General features: G+C 42.8%; 1 protein-coding gene across 1 annotated transcript in view; it reads right to left on the bottom strand.

Annotated features, from left to right (window-relative positions):
* The window catches only part of SLC6A5 (solute carrier family 6 (neurotransmitter transporter), member 5), an 83,001-nt gene that overhangs the window by 30,326 nt on the left and 36,455 nt on the right, over positions 1 to 16,220 (bottom strand). Inside the window, exons 8-10 of the mRNA XM_006865819.1 lie at positions 11,212 to 11,346; positions 4,079 to 4,182; positions 1,110 to 1,234 (exon numbers count right to left, since the gene is read on the bottom strand). Coding sequence (XP_006865881.1) covers positions 1,110 to 1,234; positions 4,079 to 4,182; positions 11,212 to 11,346 — 364 coding nt within the window. The remainder of the gene's footprint in view (positions 1 to 1,109; positions 1,235 to 4,078; positions 4,183 to 11,211; positions 11,347 to 16,220) is intronic.

Genomic DNA, 16,220 nt, shown 5'->3' with positions numbered 1-16,220 from the left:
TGAGTTATGGTGTTGGAGGAGAATACTGAAAGAACCAATAGATCCTTGTTGGAAGAAGTGCAGCCAGAGTGCTCCTTGGAGGCCAAGATGGCTAAACTTCGTCTCTCAGACTTTGGACATATTGTCAGGAGGGACTAGTTACTGGAGAAGGATATCATGCTTGGTAAGGTGGAGGGTCAGAGAAAAAGAGGAAGACCCCCCCCCATTGAGATGGATTAGCCAAGTGACAGCATTGATGGACTCAAGTGTGGCAACAGAGGGGAGGTTGGCCCAGGATCGGGCAGTGTTTCTTTCTGCTGTGCATAAGGTCGCTATGGGTCAGTACCAACTTGGTGGCACCTAACAACAATTGCACAATGTGGCGCTGTGGGTTAATGCACCAGACTGCAAAGCTGTTTGAAATGCAAGGTTGGCGGTTCAAGCTCACCAGCTGCTCCTTGGAAACCCTATACAGGATCGTTATGGGTCAGAACTGACTCAACGACACTTCACAACAACAACTACTGCACAGTAGGAGTCCTGGTATAGTGCTATGAGCTAATGCACTAGACTGAAAAGTCATTTGAACCCCAAGGTTGGTGGTTCAAGCTCACCAGCTACTCCTTGGAAACCTTCTACAGGGTTGCTATGGGTCGGAAACAACTCGACAGCACTTAACAACAACAATGGCACAGTGGTTCAGCACTTGGCTGATACCAGAAAGGTCAGCAGTTGAAACCCATCAGCCACTCTGTAGGAGACAGATGTAACAGTGAGCTTCAGTAAAGATTACAGCCTTAGAAACATTGTGGGGCTGTTATTCTGGGACCTATGTGGTCTCCATGAGTCAGAATCAATTCGAAGTCAAGGTGTTGGGAGTTGAATTAAGAGTAGGAAGAGAAAATGATGTAGAGGGAAGCAGAAAAGGGAGTTTTAAAAGCAACCCCCCAGCTCTAACCTATCAGTGAGTTTCCTACTCGAGCCTTCCTTGGTACCTCGGAAAAGGGGGACTTGGGCTCCCCTACCCTCCACCCTGTTCCAGAAGGCCAGTATCCCACTGTGGTATAAATTAGAAGCTCATGAGTTGAGCCTGAAACCTGCCCTACAACAGCAGTGACAGTTGTACATACCTTGGTCGGCCACATTTTCAATGTTGACTTTGCGTTCATTGGCCATGAAGCCGATAACAGAGAAGATGACAAAGCCGGCAAAGATGCTCGTGGCACTGTTGGTGCAGGTTACAATTAGGGTGTCCCTGGAGGGAAGGGATCAGAGTTTGACATTAGATTTGCTTTTGCGAGTGGAAGAGGACACGGGGAAGAGCGCACTGCATGCATGTTCACTTGGGGACAGAGTCATTTCTAAACATGCATCCACTTGGGGCTGGGCCTCATTTTCCCTTGCTCACAAAGAAAGAAGCAACCATTCTCGAATGCAGACTCCCTTGGGCTATTTTATAAACCACAAAGAAAAAAAAAAAAAATCTCTGCCTTACTGCCCTGCTCCAGAACCTCTGGCTCTATGAGGTATACAATCAGTTTCTTCATTTCAGTGGCAAGGAAAAGTCTGTCAAGCAGAGCAAGGGCTGATTGGGTGGAGTGAAGGTCTGGGACAGGAACTGTGTATAAGGGAAGTGAAGGTGAAAAGCCCCCAGCAGAGGAAGGTTGTTGGGATGGGACACGCAGCTGAGGAAGGCAAGAGAGGAAGGGAGGAGAGAGAAGACAGCTGTCACCACCTTCATCCCAGGGCCCTCGGCTAGCAATATGGTCCCAACTCTCCAAACCTGTCCTGTCCAGTAAATCCCAGACTCAAAGGAAAGGTCACAGCTGAATGGAGCCTTCAAATCCTCTTTCTCCTGCCTGTTAGTTGTTGCTTCCTGTCTAGTTTGGGTAAAATGGCAGCCATACACTTCCTCTCTCACAGGTATTGTGAAGACAGATTGAGAAGGTGTGTACATAACATAGAGGCTGACACAAAGTAAGTACTCAGTAAACCATCCACCTTGTTCAATCCCTTAGTTTACCAATGATGAAGCAAGGCCCCAAAAGGAGACGGTAATGGTCTAATTAATGGTGGGTCAGAATGTGGCATCTGCCTCGCAGCCTTAGTTTCTATCTGGCACATCACACAACCTTATTTCTAGTAAAGCTCACAGCAATTCTTTACCCCTTGAAAGTGTCCAGTCCCAATCTTGGGTCATCAGTTAGAGACTCTTAATCTGACATTCAAACCTTTCTCCAAGCTGGTCTGCACCAACTCTCAGGTCCCATTTCTTCTAATCCTGAGTGCACACTCCGACTTCGATTCTATTAACCTGCTTTTGCTACACATGCCTATCACACAACTTTCTTGACCCTTTTCTGCCACCTTTTCTTGCACTGCTGGAATTTGGCCTAGTATGACTCTCACCTTCCAAGGAGGAAGAGATTGCAGTTAAGCTGTGAGCTCACCCCTGCATCCCAGCTCACAGCTTAGCTGCAATAGTTTCCTCTAGCTTCAGAGATGTTTGAGGAAAGTCTGACCTTTAATCAAAGTTCTTGCAATATCACGTAAGTGGATGTATTCACTGTAGATCAATTAGGATCCAATGGTGGTTTCTATGGACTGACAATTGATCCAAGCCTGAGCATTCTGTAACCTAGTCATTCCAAAACTCAAACTCCCTGCCATGGAGTCAGTTCTGACTCATAGCGACCCTTTATAGGGTTTCTGGAACTGTCAATCTTTATGGGAGCAGACAGTCTCATCTTTCTCTCAAGGAGCCACTGGTGAGTTAGAACCGACGACCTTGTGGTTAGCAATCCAATGCTGATCCTACAACACCACTAGGGTTCCAACCAAATCATTAGTACTGTTTAATGTATAACTTGTGATACATGGGCTTCACCCTCCTGAAAGAATGGGAGCTAGACTGTACCCCTCCAGGTGCCAAGTGACCGGAGATATTTAAGCTGAGAGACATCCCTGTTCTGATGTGACCAGCACTGCCAGCATTTCTCACCAGCACCTTTACTCCCAAACAGGCCCTGTGAAGTGCTTGGGGCACAGGAAACTGAGTGTGGATGCCTGAGGTCTCCGCAATGCTGTTGCTGTGTGTGCAGGGACCCTCCCTGTTCAATACATATCCTCTCTTAAAATTACGTAAGTTTGGATGCATTAGGCCAACTGCGTCTTGTGAGGTTGACAGACAACCTGAGCCTGAAATCCATGTCAGCAATCTTCTACCTTGTCACCTAGATTGTAAACTATCTGAGGACAGGGAAATGCCAGGAATCTCTGTGTCTCTTTAGATTCACAAAATATCTCAACCATTATAACAATAAAAGTAATATTAATAGCTGTCATTTATTGAGCACCTACTAATACACAGACTGCAGCCACCCTAAAGACTAGGAGCTTCTGTGTGCCAAAGATTGCACTGACAACTTTGTAAGAATCATCTTACTCCCCAAGAAAATATTATAATCGTTTTTAGAAGATGAAATAAATTTTATAGAAGATGGAATGGAGGTTCAGAGAAGTGAAGTATGCATTCCCTTCTCCAGTGTTTTAGAGTTTTAGTACATTGGTGGTGGTTGTTAAATGTCGTTGAGTCGATTCCGACCCATAATGACCCTGTATAGGGTTTCCAAGGAGCAGCTGGTGAACTTGAACCACTGACCTTGCAGTTCAAACTGACTTTGCAGTCTGACACATTAGCCCACAGTGCCACACCAGGATGTAGTGACATATTTTAAATGCAAGTTGACCTGACTCCAGGTACTCTTCCTCTTGCACCATGCTGCCTTTGAGTGACAAGTGGCCACATCAGAAGTTACCAGGAACGTAGCCACAGTCTAGGAGGCTCACAGATGGTTATCTCAGAACAAGACTGGCTGCAAGGTGACCTGCAGAGAGGCTCAGTCCCATTTTGGAGACAGCCACTGAGTCCCTAGAACCAGCGGCTAGTCTTGAGTAGGTTGGTCCTCATTTGTCAGAGGCAGATCTCTGGTTCTCCCTCTGGTGAAGTGTGAGGCTGTGGATTCTCAGTGCATATTGTGTCCCAGACCCTATTTCCTCTCACCTGCTACCTCTCAGCCTTTGAAGTGGCTCCACATACCTGTAGCAGTTGTTATGGAATTTGTTATAGGAAGACAGAGTGATCAGACCTCCCCAGGCAGCAGATAACGAGAAGAAAATCTGAGTGGCTGCATCTTTCCACACCTGGGGAGCAAAAGGGGAGAAGATTTAAGGTCTCTGAGAAACAGCCACGGTGGGAGGGGCCACATATGTCCAACACTACATCATCTCCCCAAAACAAAAGTGAGGAGGGACAAGAAGACACTGGACTCCAATGTAAATGAGAAACATACATTATTTGTACTGGAAACCAAAAAGGCTGTCAGTTACCTGGGAGATTTCAACTCCATCATAATCAAGGGGGAGCAGCTCCATAAATAGCACATGCATTTAATGCTTTAATTTCCTACCACACAAAACTATTGAGAAGGAGCCCTGGTGGTACAATGGCTAAGCATTTGGCTGCTAAAAAAAAAAAAAAAAAGAAGTTGGTGGTTTGAACCCACCCAGAGACTCCATAGGACAAAAGGCCTGGCTGGCGGTTGACTGTTTTGAAGATTGTGGTTGTTAATTGCCATCGAGTTGCTTCCAAACTATAGCAATCCTGTAGAGGGTTTCTGAGGAGCAGCTGGTGAACTTGAACTGCTGATCTTGCGGTTCAAACCAATTTAGCAATCTAGCACATTAACCCACAGCACCGTGAAGATTATAGCCTAACCCTATCGGGCATTTCTACTCTATCACATGGGGTCATGATGAGTCAAAAATTGATTCGCCCACAGCTAACAACAACTATTCAGATGGGAGAGTTTTTTCTTTAGCTCATTATCTGTCGAAAATCAATTTACAACAGCAAAATGAAAAAAGTCCTACAGATTAAAAGAAGGGTTATTGATAGATACCAAAGCTTGTTGGTGGCTACTAGAGATATGAGTCAGCACCAACGTGATGGCACTTAACAACAATAACAACTAGCGATATTGCTTAAGGGTTTCTGTTACAGGTTATGGGAAAATTGGGAAACAGTGGTGATGGTTGCAACACACATGGTAAACATATTAATGGCACTGAAGTATATATGTAAAAAATGGTCAAAATGGCAAATCTATTTCACCGCAACAAAGAAAACAAAACAAACAAACAAAAAAGCTTGCTATTTAAAATCTAAAACTCTGTGTCGCTTATATTAGTAAAGTAATTTCTGTGTGAGAGCAGAGTGGAAACAGCCACATCCTTCTGGAATTTGGCTGACAACAGCTGTCATTTATGTTAGATGGTCCTTCTTCATGGTCCTCATAACACTGCAAGGCTTTAGAGTTTGTGTAATACATGTATATGATAAGCCTCCTATCATCTTTATAAATTAAATCGTATTTTCAAGTTGACTTTAAAATTCACAAAGAGAAGGCACAAGTAACAAAGCTTTGGTTTCTAAGGGCAGCCACCAAACCTGGTGTGTGGCACTTTAGAATAAGCACTGAATGGCTAATCCAAGGTCAGTGGTTCAAATCCACCAGCCGCTCCTGTTGTTGTTTTGTGCTGTAGAGTCACTTTCAACTTATAGTGACCCCGTATAGCGTTTCCAAGGAGTGGCTGGTGAGTTTGAACCACTGACTTTGCAGTTCAAACCGACCTTGAGGTAGAATACTTATCCTGTGGTGCCACAGCAGGTTTGGAACCCTATACAAGGTCACTATGTGTTGGAACCAACTCAATGGCACTAACAACAACAAGCAAACCTAAAACACCAAACGCATTGCCAACAAGTGAATTCCGACTAATGTGACCCCACAGGGCAGAATAGAACTTAGATTCTTAGTGTTTCCGACACAGTGAATTTTTAAGGGAGCAGATAGCCTCATCGTTCACCCACAGATGGCTGGTGGATTTGAACTGTCAACTGTGCAATTAGCAGCCCAAAGTGTATCCTTTCCCACAGCACCACCAGGACTCCTCAAAGGCAGCCACACATTCAGCTAAATGACCATCTCCCAGGTTTGGGGGAGGTAGTGGTAAGAGAAGACAATCCCATGATTTCATCTAGCCATGGTTAAGAAATTTAGTGTTATGTGGGACTTCTGGGGTTTCTCCTTTTTAAAAGGGTACCTTTATCATCAACGCACCCTTTCTGTATGGGGAACGCTGATATGGTGGCTGGAGCTGTAGCAGCTACAAGGGAGCTAGCTATTCACTGAGAACAGTGAGGCAGAAAGAGAATAGTGAAGTCAGAGTCCTTGATGACCCACAACTGGCATGCTTTCTGAGCTACAGGACTATGTGCATGAGAATGAAATAAACGTTTATTTTGTTTAAACCACTGTTGGCAGAGATTTTCTGTTATACACAGCAAAAACTCAAACCTAGTTACATACTTCTAACACTCTTTGGAAGCAGAGCTATTTCTTGAAAGTGAGGAAATTCTCTTTTCATCTAAACAATCACCTCCTCATATAAAAATTTACACTTAAATTTTAATTAAAAAAAAAAAAATTCTGTTGTTTTTAGGAGCCATCAGGTCAGTTCTAACAGAGTGATCCTATACACAAGAGAACCAAACACTGCCCAGTCCTCCACCATCCTCACAATGACTGTTACGTTTGAGCCCACTGTTGCAGCCCCTATGTCAATCCATTCTGTTGAGGGTCTTCCTGTTTTTCACTAACACTATCAAACTGATCCCTCCCGAAAACATGTCCAAAGTACATGAGACAAAGTTTTGCCATCCTTCTCAGGAGCATTCCAGCTCTACTTCTTCCAAGACTAATGTGTTCATTCTCCTGGCAGTCCACGGTATGTTTAATGATCTTTGCCAACACCATAATTCAAAGGCATCAATTCTTCTTTGATCTTCCTTATTCACTGTCCAACTTGCACATGTATATGAGGTGATTGAAAGTACCATGTCTTGGGTCAGGCACACACCTAATTCTAAAAGTAACATTTTTTCTTTTTAAAACTTTAAAGAGGTCTTTGGTAGCAGATTTGCCCAATATAATGAGGTCTTATGCAGCTGATTTGCCCAGTGCAAAACACTGTTTGATCTCTTGACTGCTGTTTTCATTAGTGTCCATTGTAGATCCAAGTAAAATGAAATCCTTGACAACTTCAATTTTTTTCCTATTCACCATGTACTTGATTTTGTTTACTTGATCTTCGTATAGATGGTTTCTAATTTTATAGCATTGTGATCTGAGAAGATGGTTTGTAGTATTTTGTTGTTTTAAAATTTATTGGGGCTTGCTCTGTGGTCTATTTTGGAGAATGTTCGTGTGCACTGGAAAAGAATGTGTATTGTGCTGTTGTTAGATTGAGTGCTCTGTATAAACATATGAGGTCAAGTTGATTATATTGTTTAATTCCACTGTGTCTTTGATGAGTTTCTTTCTGGTTGTTCTGTCCTTTTTCGAAAGTGGTGCGTCGCTATGAGTCAGAACCGACTCAATAGCACTTAACAGCAACAACTATTATTGTAGAGTCTACTTGTAAGGAGTTTTGTTTTTTTTATATTCAAGTATAATCCATATTGAAGTTTGTAGTCTTCCATCTTCATCAAGCAAGTGCTTCAAGTATTCTTCACTTTCAGCAAGCGAGGTTGTGTCATCTGCATATCATTATGTTAACGAGTCTTCCTCCAATCCTGACACCACATTCTTCTTGATATAGTCCAGCTTCTCTACCAGCATACAGATCGAATGAATATGGTGACACGCATATTTTCTGATTTTTACACCACATAATATTCCCTTGTTCTATTCGAATAACTACCTTTTGGATCTTTGTATAAATTCTGCATGAACAAATTAAGTATTTAGGAATTCCCTTTTTTTCACAATGTTATCCATAAATTGTTATGATGCACACAAATTCCTTTTCAATAAAACACAGGAAAATGTCGCTATGAGTCGGAACTGACTCCACTGCACATAACCACCACCTCTGATTTCAGACAAGATTCATCTGACCTCAGTAATGATATTCCTCATTCCAAATCCTTCTCTGAATTCAGCTCGAATTTCCAGCAGTTCCCTGTTAATGTACCTGAGGAGTTATAGTCTTGGAAATGCTGAGTAACAATGCTACTCTGTCCTATAGAATTATTGGCATTAATTAACTTCAGGGCAGTAGGTGGGTTGAATAACCTATCTTTGTTATGGGCACAAATATAGATCTCTTCCAATCAGTTGGTCAGGTAGCTAGCTGTCTTCCAAATTTCTTGACCTAGGTAAATGAGTACCTCTAGCACTGTATATATTTGTTGAAACATTTCAATTCCTGGAGCCTTGTTTTTCACCAAAGCCTTCAGTGCAGCTTAGACTTACTTCACCCTTCACTACCATCAGTTCTTGAACATATGGCTACCTCCTAAAATGGTTGGCGAGGATCGATACTTTTTGCTAGAGTGACTTCTATCTTCTTTTGATAACTTCCCTCATTATTCAATATTTTGTCAATAGAATCCTTCAGTAAGCAGCCTGAGGCTTGAATGTTTTCATCAGTTCTTTCAGCTTGAGAAATGCCAAATGTGATTTTTCCTTTTAGTGCTCTAACTCCAGCTCTTTGTGTGTCTCATTTTATGACTTTATCTTTTTAAGCTGCCCCATGAAATATTTTCCTCAGCTTGTTTATTTCATCAGCTCTTCAGTTCGCTTTGGCTACGCTGCATTCAAGAGCAAATTTCAGAGTCTCTTTTGACACCCATTTTGGTCTTTTTTTCTTTCCTGTTTTTTAAATACATGCTTCCTTCATGTATGATGATTCCACAACTCGTCACGTCTTTGGTCATTAGTCTCTAATGTGACAAATCCGTTCTTGAAATGGTCTCTATGACCTTGTGTATTGTTGTTGTTGTGAGGTGCCATTGAGTCGGTTCCGACCCATAGTGACCCTGAACAGGGTTTCAGAGGCTGTAAATCTTTATGGGAACAGAAAGCCTCTTCTTTCTCCCATGGAGCAGCTGGTAGTTTTGAACTGCTGACCTTGCGGTTCGCAGCCCGATTCGTAACCAATACGCTACCAGAGCTCCTTATGACCTTGTGTATATCCCACCTAAATTTATTTTGCCCCCTGTGGACTTGTTTTAATTGTCTTCAGCTTCAACTTGAACTTGCATATGAACAATTAATTGTCTATTCTGCAGTCAGCCACCGCCCATTTTCTGGTTTATGATATTGAGCCTTCCCATCATTTCTTTCCACAGATATAGTTGATTTGTTTACTGTGTATCCTATCCATTGAGGCCATGTGTATAGTGGTCATTTATGTTGTTGAAAAAATGTATTTGCAATGAGTAAGTCATTGGTTTTGCACAATTCTATCATGTGATCTCCAGCATCATTTCTATCACCAAGGCCATGTTTCCCAACTGTTGATCCTAGTCCTTGGTTCCAGCTTTCACATTTCAATCACCAGTAATTATCAGTGTATCTTGATCAATTTCAGACTGAAGAAATTGGTAAAAAATTTTCGTTTCTTTTTCTTTGGCTTTGGTGCTTAGTGCATAAATCTGTTTTATGTAATAGTTATATTATTCTCCTGATAGATGTACTGATATTATCCTATTACTGACAGCATTATACTTCAGGATAGCTCTTGAAATACACATTTTGAGGATGAATGCAATGGCATTCCTCTTCAATTTATCATTCCCAGCATAGAAAACCATATGATTGTCCAACTCAAAATGGCCAATATGAGTCCATTCAGCTCACTGCTCCAACGTCTAGAATGCTGATCTTAATGTGCTCCATTTAATTTTTGATGATTCTAATTTTTCACATTCATACTTCATACATTCTGATGATTAACTGATATTTTATGCTATTTCTTCTAATTTTGAATATTATTTTTAAAAGTAATTCTAGGATATTAACTGATAAAATATTTTAAATGTACAGAAAATCCCTAGCTATACTGATTATCTGTGTGCCTACCACCCAACTACCAGCAGACTTTAACATTTTGCCGTATATATTCTTACTCACTATCCATTTTGGGGAAGGGTTATTTGTGTATTGAGAATTTTAGAATCAGATATAACAATACAGAATTTGCAAAGAGAAAATTCCAGAGTGTGCTGGCCCTTTGTAATTTTCTAGAAACGCTCAAATGTGATTGGGCCCTTAAAACAGAATTGCTTGTGGTTTGCCTAAGTGCTGTTATTTTCCAACCAGCAAATTTCTACTTTCAACACACTATAATAAGTAACAGATCAGCAATGCGAGATGGCCCAAAGCTATAAGCGGGATTTCATTCTTCATTTCTGCCTACAGAGCAACCTTAAATGTAGGACAACTATTCCAGGAACCTGAAAACCCCCAACAGCCCACTTCTCATGAAAGATTTCCTGAGTGCATCATATCCCAAGATACCAGGAGGTTGTACAGTCCTTGGGTTACAAATGAGATCTCCTCCTCGGTGTGTCTTTAAGTAAAATTTGTCGGTAAGTTAGAGCAGGTAATACAGCCCTTATATAGCCTTACTTTAGTATAATAAGAGCCTTGGTGGCACAGTGGTTAAGAGCTTGGCTGCTAAACTGAAGGTCAGTAGTTTGAACCCACCAGCCACTCCGTAGGAGAAACATGTGACCATCTGCTTCACAGCCTTGGAAACCCAATGGGTCCGTTCTACTCTGTTCTATAGAGTTGCTATGAGTCCCAATTGCCTACCTGGTAATGGTTTTGGGTTTTTTAGTTGAGGGCAAAAAAAGGCTCAAAGGCTTTTCAAAGATTTAAAAACTGCACTTGTAGCAAGTAAAGGTGATTGTGATGAAGAATTTGTTGGGAGCAGGGGTTGATTCAGTTGTTTTAAAGTGAGAGCAAATATGCATAGCATTAGAAATAAGAACTGGACTGCTAACCTTGAAAACTTTATGGGAGCAGAAAGATGAAGCTTTCTGATCCCTTAAAGAGTCACAGTCTCAGAAACCCTATACATGGTTGCTATGAGTTGGAACTGACTCAAAGGCACTTAACGATAACAATAAAGGGTAAGCTCGAGTTGTCCATAAGTCAGTGGTTCATAACCTGGGGACTTACTGTAACAGCAAACAGTTACCATCTACTCCCATGCAATACCCTGTGGAAGAAAACCTGTGCCTACTGCCAAACTGTCTCAGGCATGACCATCCCCGTGGATATCCCAGGTCCCCACTGAGGTTATCAATGGCAAGCCCACCGTGGCATCTGTGAGCTTCTCCCACTTGGGTGTGATGAAGTACCAGATCCCAGCTCCAGCTCCAGGCAGGGTGACTCCTCGGATGAGCAAGATCACAAGTACAACGTAGGGGAACGTGGCCGTGAAGTACACCACCTAGAAAAAGCATTGGACAGACAGACTGGAATGAGGCAGACCTGCAGTGTGCGCCCATATGAAAGTAGCACCAACTGGGGCAAGAATGTGGTGCTCTTTGACCCAGAAAATGCTGCTCCTGCCTGGGAGAACATCAGGATAGCTTTTCCAAACTCTGCTAGGGCTGTGGGTGCAGGGAGAGCATGGAAGCCAAAGATGAGTCAGAGAGAGCCAGAAATAAGGCCTCCAGGGGTATCCAACCCCAGTACAGAAAGCTGAGGGGAGATGTCACACCACCCAGTCACTGAGTCGACAATTCTCTGAGGAACTACTGAAAATGACAGGTTATGTACCTCCTCTCCTTCCTTACTCTTACCCTCACCCCCTGTTGAGGACCCCAAATTCCACCATTAGAGATTAATGCTTTTAGCTTAAACCTCTCATCCTATTTATACAGACTCCATATGTAAGGCAACCTGGTGAGGTAATTCTGATGAGCTCTAGAATTAGAAATATTTATGTTCAAGTGAAATCACAGCTGTGTGACCTTGGAAAAACTACTTAAAAACTCTGAGTCTCAGTTTTTGCACCTGTAACCTAACCCAAGCCATGGTATTTTCAATAACCTCATATGCATGTGAAAGCTGAACAGTAAATAAGAAAGACTGGACAAGAATTGATGCTTTTGAGTTATGGTGTTGGAGGAGAATATTGAAAGTGCCATGGGCTTCCAAAAGAACCAACAGATCCATATTGGAAGAAGTGCAGCCAGAGTGCTTTTTGGAAGCCAAGATGGACAAACTTCATCTCTCATACTTCAGACATATTGTCAGGAGGGAGCAGTCGCTGGAGAAGAATATCATGTTTGGTAAGGTGGAGGGTCAGAGAAAAAGAGGAAGACTCCCAACGAGATGGACTGGCCAAGTGGCAGCATCGATGGACTCAAGCATGGCAACAGTAGTGAGGTTGGACCAGGATCGGGCAGTGTTTTGTTCTGCTGTGCATGAAGGTTGCCATGAGTCAGTACTGACTCAATGGCACCTAACAACAACAAACTGGGGATAATTGCACCTTTCTTACAAAAATGAGGATAAAATGAGAACACAGGTATGATGGTGGTGGTGGCTGTGTGCTGTGGAAACAGTTCTGACTCATAGCGACCCCATATAGGGTTTCTGAGGTAGTAAATCTTTATGGGAGCAGAAAAGCTCATCTTTCACCTACAGAGCAACTGGTAGATTTAAACTGCTGACATTGAGGTTTGCAGCCCAACTCCGAATGCACTGTACTACCAGGCTTCCTTAATGAAGGCATGTTATTGTTGTTGATAAGTGCTGTGAGTCAGTTCCAAGGAGCAGTGGTGGGTTTGAACTGCTGACTGTGGTGCATAGTCCAGTGCTGATCCTACAGTGTCCAGCATAGTGCCTGGTTTATGACAGATAGCCAACAAATGCTATTAAATTTAACAAGTACTTACTGAGGGCCTACTATGAACTGAAGGTGCCCTGGTAGTATAGTGGATTATGAGTTGGACTGCTAACTGCAATTTGAGTCTACCAGCTGTTCCGCAGGAGAAAGATGAAGCTTTTTGCTCCCATAAAGACCTACAGCCTTGAAAACCCTATACAGGGTCACTACGAGTCGGGAGTCTACAGCATACAAGCAGTATCCCCACCACTATGAACTGGGGGCTGTGCTAGGCATTAGATGCATAAAGGTGGAGGGATCCTTGATCCAGAAGTCACAGGAAGCTGTCTGAATAGCAGGCTAAAATGAAATGACACACAATTCACTCGAGGGGTACAGGAAAGGATGCTGTGTCGGACCTGGGAGTTGATGAAACGACTCATGGAAATGACACCTTAGCTGGATCTCAGAGTCCCAATGCAACCTAAACAAAGTCAGGCAAAGCGGAAAGGTGAAGGAAGACAGTGGGGCAGGCAGGTGTGTGGGGAACAAAGCACAAATTGTCTGCTATTAACCTAACCACTACCATCAAGTCAATTTCAACTCACAGTGACCCATAGTGTTTCTAAGGCTTTAAATCTTTGTGGAAGCAGACTGCCACATCTTTCTCCCACGGAGCTGCTGGTGGGTTCAAACCATTAACCTCTCAGTTAGCAGCCCAATGCTTAATTCACTGTATCACTAGCATCTGCTATTAGAACAGCATGAAGGTGGTCTGCCAGAAAACAAACAAATCTGTTTTGGAAGAAATACAGTCAGAGTGCTTCTTATAAGCAAGGGTGGTAAGACTTTGTCTCTCATACTTTGTACACATAATCACAAGAGACCAGTCCATAGTGAAGGACATCATGCCTGATAAAGTGCGGGGTCAGAGAAAAAGAGGAAGACCCCAGAAAAATGGATTGACACCGTGGCAACAACAAACATAACAATAATGTAAGGATAACACAGAATCAGACTGTGTTTCAGTCTGTTGTGCATATGGTCACTATGAGTCAGAACCAACTTCATGACACTTACCAATAACAACAACAACAAAGTTGAGACTAACAGTAATAGGAGGAAAGGCTGGAGACCTAAATGGACAACTCGTCCTGGAAGCTAACCAAAGGAGACTTCTGGGTTCTGGAAGAACAGAAGAGATCAAGAAGCAATTGGGAGGTAACATCAGCTGAACTAGGGGACTGGTTGCCTGGAGATGCATGGGTAGTACTTTCCTTTCTTAGCTGTCAATCAAATCTCAGAGTAAAGGAAGGGTTTGGGGTATTACAGATGGAGGAAGAATTTCACAATCACATGGGCCTGAGTAAAAATCCTGAATCCATTATTTACAAGTTGTGTCATTTGAGAGGTGACTTAATCTGTCTGCATTTCAATGTCCTCACCGGCATAGTGATGCTAATAACAGTGTACTCCTCATGCGGCCCTTCGAAGGAACAATTAATTCATACAGGCCAAGGGACACTGGAATCAGAAATGTCCACTTCACAGTTTTGCCTAACAGTATTAAGTTTACTAGCCTTGTCAACTCATAACGCACAAGCAGGTTGCACCCTACAATTGCATTGTAGGTTAAGGAAGGACAAGGTTAAGTCCCCATCCTGGCCCATCAAAGCCTCTCTCGTCCATGCCCTGGGCAAATGCAGTACAATGAGCACTGCTGACTCAGAGCTGCCTCCATTCCCACCGATAGTATTCCATCCAGGGGCACCTGGAACACCTGCCCTCTAGGGGAGGGAGAGAGAAACTACACACACACACTGGTTACACAACCTCCAGGTCCTGGCAGTGAGGGGCAGCACAGGGATTTCACTGTATGCGGACAGATCTGGGGACTTGTGGAGGGACTTGGAGTACAGTTTAGGTTGAGATTAGGAAAGGATCTCCTGCTCTTATATCTCTTAGAGATACTTCATTTATTCCAGTAAATATCCATATACATGTACATATGTATTTATAGCAGCTGATTTGTGGCAGGCATGGTTTTAGACATTTGGATTATATTACTGAACAAAACAAAGACTTCTGCCCTCCAATAGTTTACATTCTAGTTGGGGAGACAATTAGCCATAATCATAATAAATGTTGTTTAGCAGGATAACACACTGGACTGAAAGGTCTGGTTGAGCTGCAAGGTCAGCGGTTCAAACCTACCAGCCACTCCTAGGAAACCCTATACAGGTTTGCTATGAGTCAGAACCAATGCTGCAGAATTTAATTACAACAGCAGTACATTAGAAAAATATAGCATTTAAGAAGGTGATTTGTGCTTCAGAAAAAAAATAAAAAGTCAAATGGGGTAAGGAGGATGGAGAGAGCTGGGCAGGATGATTGGGAAGATTGCCTATTAAAATGGTGGCCAGGGAGGCCTCAGTGAGAAGGTGGGAAAGACTTGAAGGGTGTAAGTGAGTCATTTGGAAACCTGGGAGAGGAAATCCAGTTCCAGATCAAGAGAACAGTTAGAGTAAAAGTCGTGAAAGTGTGAGCATGACTTCTGGAAGCAGCAAGAGGCCAATGTGGCATAGAGAGGGGAGCAGAGGAAGGAGAAAAAGAAATAACCATAGAGGGTGAGGGATGAGAGATCATATAGTGTCCAGAGGCCTTTACTCTGTGGGAAATGAGGAGCCATTACAGGGAATTGTAACATGAGCTAACATTTTCCAGGTGTAACAGAGCCACCTGTTGAGTATATTGAGTATATCACAGGAGTGCAAGGGAAGAAGCAGGAACAGCTATGAGGAGACTATGACAAGATATGGTGGTGGCTCGAACAGAGGTATTATCAGAGAAGGTGGTGAGAGGTAATCAGACACTAGATGTACTTTGCAAAACACTATAGGGCTGTTCTACTCTGTCCTATAGGGTTGCTATGAGTTGAAATTAACTTGCTGGTAGTGGTTAGGTTAAGTGTGAGGGAAAGAAAGGAGTCAAAGATGACTCCAAAATTCTTAGCTTCAGCAACTAAGGATGGAGTTGGCATCACTGCAATATGGAAGACTGTAGGTTAAGGAAAGATAGGAGTTACTGCTCCCTCTAAATACAATGATTCACTAAAGGTCAAACTCTTTCTACCTGCAGAACCAGGGATGGGCTAGCTTCCTTACCTCTCCACTGCTACTTCCTCTAAGCAGTATTTACCTCTTCCCTGCCACATAGGAGAGCAGGCCAAAGTCTCCTCACACTCACCTCCTGGTCCTGAAGAACTTGCATTGCTAGGGATCAGTAAATAGGAAGAAACTGGACTAGCTCCCTCCTGAACCTTTCCTTCCACTTAAAGTCTGCTGCAAGACCAGCCTGGGATAGCTAGAGGAACAGAAGATACTTCTTGAAAGAAAGACTAGCAGGAAAAATCCAACACAAAAATGGTAGTCTGACTGGCTACTACAAGAACAAGCAAGTTGTTCACTGGGGAGCCATCAAGGCAAGCA

This window comes from Chrysochloris asiatica, unplaced genomic scaffold (genome assembly GCF_000296735.1).
Source record: "Chrysochloris asiatica unplaced genomic scaffold, ChrAsi1.0 scaffold00083, whole genome shotgun sequence".
NCBI classification, from domain to species: Eukaryota; Metazoa; Chordata; class Mammalia; order Afrosoricida; family Chrysochloridae; genus Chrysochloris; species Chrysochloris asiatica.
This window is presented reverse-complemented; position numbering and strand designations above follow the sequence as displayed.